This window comes from Haliaeetus leucocephalus, unplaced genomic scaffold (genome assembly GCF_000737465.1).
Source record: "Haliaeetus leucocephalus isolate CR32 unplaced genomic scaffold, Haliaeetus_leucocephalus-4.0 Scaffold184, whole genome shotgun sequence".
In the NCBI taxonomy this organism is placed as follows: Eukaryota; Metazoa; Chordata; class Aves; order Accipitriformes; family Accipitridae; genus Haliaeetus; species Haliaeetus leucocephalus.
In genome coordinates, this window is record NW_010972620.1 from 14,465,372 (window position 1) to 14,471,371 (window position 6,000).

General features: G+C 35.8%; 1 protein-coding gene across 6 annotated transcripts in view; it reads left to right on the forward strand.

The window, feature by feature from the left end:
- The window catches only part of PANK1 (pantothenate kinase 1), a 47,868-nt gene extending 42,386 nt beyond the window's left edge, over positions 1–5,482 (forward strand). For 5 of the 6 annotated variants that reach the window (XM_010564947.1, XM_010564949.1, XM_010564950.1 and 2 more), the window contains one exon: positions 3,395–3,716. In XM_010564947.1, the coding sequence (XP_010563249.1) occupies positions 3,395–3,589 (195 nt within the window). In that variant the 3' untranslated portion in view covers positions 3,590–3,716. Of the gene's footprint in view, positions 1–3,394; positions 3,717–4,168 lie in introns of those variants that run through there. The other variant, XM_010564953.1, reaches the window with a different exon arrangement.
- The last annotated feature ends 518 nt before the right edge of the window (positions 5,483–6,000 follow it).

Below are 6,000 nucleotides of genomic sequence, written 5' to 3' on the forward strand. Positions count from 1 at the left end.
CATTTCACTTTTTTAATTTAAACTTCATCTGCCATTTTATTTGTGAGTTGCTGGGTGTAAGTCTCTTCAGGATTGTTATGCTGTTCATTTTTTATTCTGACTCTCCTGGATAACTTTGTATGCCAATATATGTTATGTTTGTTGCTGATATCCCTCTCTAGAGCACTTTGAAAATACGTTGAACAGCACAAGTCTTAGTGTATGCCCCTATCAAATGCCACTGATAACCTCCCTTCATCGTGAAAAGTGGCTACAGACTTTTTTTTTTGGCAATTTGACTCTCTCAGTCAGGATGATTCTCTTTCAGTGTTCTCTCTGCTTTCAGCTTCTTTACAGTGTTGCCTTGTGGCATGGAGTTCAAGCAGCATTGTACAGGGCTATCAAAGCATGGAGAGTTGCAGCAGGGAACCACATGCGATGCATTCAGAGGAGGAAATAGGCTACTAATGAAACTAATGCTTCTGAGTCGTTGTGAAAAAGTTCCTAACATCTTTATTTTGTGGGCAAGCTTACTTTAAAAACTGGACGTGATCCCAGAATTTTGTGGAGGAATGTGGATTGATGTGTAAAGTATTCTTCATTTCACAGACAATGTCAAAGTAGAATTTCTCCAACACTTGAACTAAATTATTTTGTAGCTTTTTAGAGAATGAAGACTTCATTTAGTAGCTTTACATACTATTAAAAAAAAAAATCAAACATGATATATCATTGCAAGTAAACTCATCTCCAGATAGCTTGCTCTCAGGGGAAAAAAGTAATGCTGTCGTTCTGCTAAATAATCTAGACACCTAAATTGCCTTTGGGAGATAGGGCTCTGACTCACCAAGTTTGATGAATGAAATGCCTAAATAAGAGCTTAAAAAACAGTTGAATATGATATATTCTTTTGTGGAGTTTGTGTGTATTAGGTTAGGGTTATGGTGAAGCTCACTTTTAGGTTCTTTGACAAAATCAATTTATGCCCTGAAGCATGAGTTTTGATAAGTGGGGTTTTCTTGGGTTTTTTTCAATGATTGCAGCTTTAATATTGTGTTGAAAATGACTTGCATATGTGCAGGAAAAAATGAGGCTGGGGAATAAATGAAATATTCTGTCTGCAGAACTTCAAAGTGAAGTTTGCTTGCACAAAGTTGGCAGTGGGGTAGAAAAATTCCATAGTCTGGAACCATTTGGCTACACATCATTTGAAACAGTCTGTCCTAGGCACAGCAGAACTGCATAAAGGAAACCAGTCTCTGTGGTTTATACTTTTCTTACTAGCAGAACATGTAAGTTGCATCTGAATGAGGCTTCTTGCAAAAATATATGCAGGCTTTTTTATTGCATCTTTGATATTGATTCCCCTATTCAATTATATTGGCAAATATGTGTATATACTATATTGAAGCTATACTATAGCTTTCTACTGCAGGATAGTTGAACAATTTAGCAAGACCCCACAGAGTGAAAGAGTGCATGTCTTTTCCAGGATGTTGTAATTTGGTTAGCTTAAGTAAGCATTTCATCACCATTCCTTCATTGGTTTAAGACTTCTGTCTTTCAGCTTTGAATATTTCAGCAGTGAACAATTTAAAAGTAAATTAGCAAGACTCTCTTAAGAGGTAAAAGTAGTATTTCTTCATTGTCTGACTCCTGAAAACTGCTAAAGCTGTTTTTAGTTCGGTTCAAAAAATCTAGGAAACTTTACATCTTTAACATAATTTTTAACCTTGTCAAGTCAAGGAATGTTGGAAAATAAAATTGATATGAAATTTGCATGTTATATACACTCTGCTATTCTAGTAGATACGACTAGTATTTTTAGATTTAAAATTTTCAGTAATTTTCATACTTGGTGTTAGGTACTGCTTGCTTGAATTTCTGGTAACAGTAGCTTCGTGTGTATATTCAGAAAAAATAATGTCATGAAGATGAAATTCAAATGTAGATTCTAATCAATTTGATGGTATTGCAGTACAGGAAATTAGTTACATGTTTGTCCATCCTTTGTCAGAAATTACTTCAGAGACAAAACTGCCTTGTCAGAGGATGCAAAGTGCTCTTGCCCATGTTTAATAGCAGCCTTTTGAAATTTGAGAAGTTCTTATTTTCAGCCACATAAGTTCCTAGGAATGAGTATGAATGCATGCTGATGTGACTGCAGAGTGTAAGGTTATAGATGACTATGAACCTGAATTGTTTAAATAAAGTTTGTCTTGATGTGTTTGGTTTGAGGACAGTCAGACATGTAACTCAGTCATCAGAGACTGGATAAATGAATTATTGCGTCTGCGTATCAGCACTCTCCAGTACTGAGTATTCATGTGAGGATGTTCTCTGTGGTATGTCATATGCATGGTACTGGACATGACAAAACTGCGGTCTGTAGCAAAGTAATTGCTGCAGAACCAAGTGTTGGGCTTTATAGAGCTGTATGTATCTAGTAGAGTTAATACTTGGTAATTCTAGCCTCTATGCAGATTTTTGCTGGTACTTTTCAGCAGAGAACTCTTGAAGATACATTTCTAGGGCTCCTTCAAGGCTCCTGTAAAAGCTTATGTCTCCAGGATCTGGCCTCCTACTGAATCTTCTAGACCAATTCTAGTGTATGGTGAACATCATATGGTACACCAATTCAAAATGCAGGTGCATTTTTGTGCATAACGGGCAAAACTGGGCTTGGTAAGATAGTTATGGGCATTGTTTAAGCACCAGAACTGTTGCTTACATGCACTGATGTGCACACAAGTAAGGATAGTGTGTGGCTTTCTCACTGACAGCATAGGGCTGATTGTTCAAAAATCTTAAGCTTCTGTGTGAACACTGAGTTCAAGTGAGCTTTGAAACAAAGGAATGCAGTACATGTTAAGTATCATCTTGGCCATGTTTTGCTTGCTGCTTGAAAATGGAACCACAGTCCAGATAATGGGAAGAAGCATCTTGCATTATCTATTTCTACCATAATTATTCTCAGATACCCTTCAGAGGTTCTCCATCTGGACTGAATAATCATAGTGATCTCTGTGAAGTTGCTTCATTTAATAAGCAGGGGGAAAAGATGTCTTCAGTGCTGCCATGTCATATACAATTAAAAAAAAACAAAAACCAAAACACACATAATCCTGTTCATGTTGGGAAGGTCCTGGACTTTTAAGCAAATAGTCACCATCTGTGACATCAGCCTCTCACTTTCTTTGGAATAAAACTTCTTTTTTTCTTTTTTTTTTTTCCTTGCAACATCTCTACTTAGCAGTCAGTAACTGCAATTATTTTCTTGACTCTTGAGTCTGGAGAATGTAACTGTAACCCAAAATTCCCACTTAACTTCATAGTGGAGGCAGAAGTACATGTTGAATGGGGCAAATAATGTAGCTGAATATAATTTTTGCTGGTCTGCTTTTTGATTTTACAGAACATCGACAAGGTGGTATTTGTTGGCAACTTTCTCAGAATTAATATGATTTCTATGAAGGTGCTAGCATATGCTATGGATTATTGGTCCAAGGGACAGCTGAAAGCTCTGTTTTTGGAACATGAGGTAAGGAAATACATGTTGAACTTACTTTTATTTGTAAGTATAAAAATCTTGTGGTTCTTGACTTGGTGAAGCTAAAAGGGAGAATTTCAATGCCATTGCTTTGAAGTGAATGCACAAATGAAGTTCTGCATAAACATGATTTCATTACAAATTCATTTGAGAATACCCATTGTTAACTTCCTGACTTGATCACTGATCTTGGGGTATTTGTTGCTAAACATTGCACATCTCTTGTTTTTGCTTTCTGACCTTAGTACCAACAATGTTCATTTGCGTGGTCTGGTATATAAACCTCAACTAGAATTAATTTTTGTAAGCATAATTTTGAGGTGACTGTCAGATGGATGTGTTCATAATGGAAACTGCCCTGCCTCAATACAGCATCATTATAGTGGTTCTGTAATTTCTTCTCTTCTGACAATTTTGAGAACTGTGTAAGACTTCTCCTGGTATAAGGCCCTTTCTTGGACCTAAACAAGATCATATTAAATCATAATTCAGATACAGCAAATACTTGGCACAGCAGGGCTGATCTTATAAGAAAGGTCTTTTAATTGCCTTAACAGAACCAAAGACTTTACGTGTTCATGCTTGTCTTATTTTGGAATTTGATTGTTTGGGTTTTTTTTGCTTTTGACTTGTTTAAAGGGTTATTTTGGAGCTGTTGGGGCTCTTTTAGAATTGCTTAAAATGACAGATGATCAGTGATGAAGCTGTCTGAAGAGATTCCTACTGCAGATGCTGCTGGATAAGAGTGAGAGCCACTACAAGGATGGAAATGAAGCCATTATGGTAGTATTACCTGCTGGATTTGTAAATAACTTAAAATCCTTTTAGCTGATCTTTAACTTCTGGGTTTTGAGCTTATACTTCAGAATTCATACTGGGAATAACAAAAGATTTTTTTTTCTGTACACTGTATTTTTTAGGGGAAAAATGTGCAAAGTGGCCAAACATACAGATTTTATGGATTTATTTTAAAAAGTGGATACTGTTTAATGTAGGACCTGTGATATGAGGCATCTGCTTTTCTTCTGGGGTTTACTGATTAGTGTGGTAATTTTAACTTCATTTAGTAATCACTCTAGGAGATTTTTTATCTTATTTTCATGACGTTTCATGATTTGTTCTTGGTTTCAAATGAAACTACAAAGCTGATGCATTTTACTGTGAAAACTAGTCATTGATTTTTTGCCTTTCCTTTCCTCATTAGATGAGACACTTTATTTAACGTCCCCCTGCCCCCCCCAAAAAAACCCCAACTTTACAAGCTTTCTGTGACTACATGGGTTTCTTGGCAAGGCTGCGAGAAAACTTGGCGAGGGCAGGGGGTTTAAGATTGTAATTTTTCAGTGGTCATGACTTGCAACAGGAACAGACTGCTAACTGGTTTTGCAGGACTAATTCTCCTCTATATTAAAAATTTTAAACAAGATGTGAACTAAAATTTTAATTACTGGTTTGACACTAAAATGAAATCCTGTTTCTGTTGAAAATATCTGATCTATATGAAGAGTTCTGTAGTACAGATGTTATTTATATGGTACATACTTGGCATTAGATGACAAAGGGAGGAGATTTGTTTTCACTTATTTGAAGACTTTTCTGTAGTCTGCAATTTTTAACTTAATCTTAATTGAAAACAACTGATAACTGCATTATTTCAAAGCCCAGTTTCTAAAATTAAAAAAATATCAACTAATGTATTTTCTGGTTTTAAGCTAAATGTTAACTTTCCCTCCAGGACACTAAGGTTTGAATGTTTATTCAAATACAGTATTTTCTACCTTTTTTTTGATTTGTGGACCTTTCCAGATTCTTTTTTTTTTCCTCAGTTGAATTGAGACCCCTTTGAAATGTATGTACTTAGGTTGCTGCATAGCATGTATAAACTTGCTTTTCTTAGACACCATGAGGGCTCACAAATCAGAGGCTGAAAACCAGTCCATAAATTTTGTCTTGCAAAACTGTATGTGATGTCACATAATGTAAAGGGCTTATCAGGGGGACAGTATAAAATTCAGACATATGTATTATCCAATATATTTTTGGAAGGGGGTTTATTTCACTTTTTTATTAGTCATTAATTTCCATATCTCCCAAATGTTGAAATAAATTCATATTAACTGAAGTGTTAACTTGTCTGATGGAAATAAAGACCACTACTGTTTTGACAGTTTTAATGTATCTGTGGAGTTAATTTTGTAAAATCAATTATATGAAATACATAGCACTGTTTTGAGACACTTGACTAGTTATTTCATAGAATCATTTAGGTTGGAAAAGACCTTTAAGATCATTGAGTCCAACCATCAAGCATGCCCACTAAACCATGTCCTGAAGTGCCTTGTCTATGCACTTTTTGAATACCTCCAGGGATGGTGACTCAACCACTTCCCTGGGCAGCCTGTTCCAATGCCTGACAACCCTTTCAGTAAAGAAATTTTTCCTAATGTCCAACCTAAACCTCCCCTGGTGCA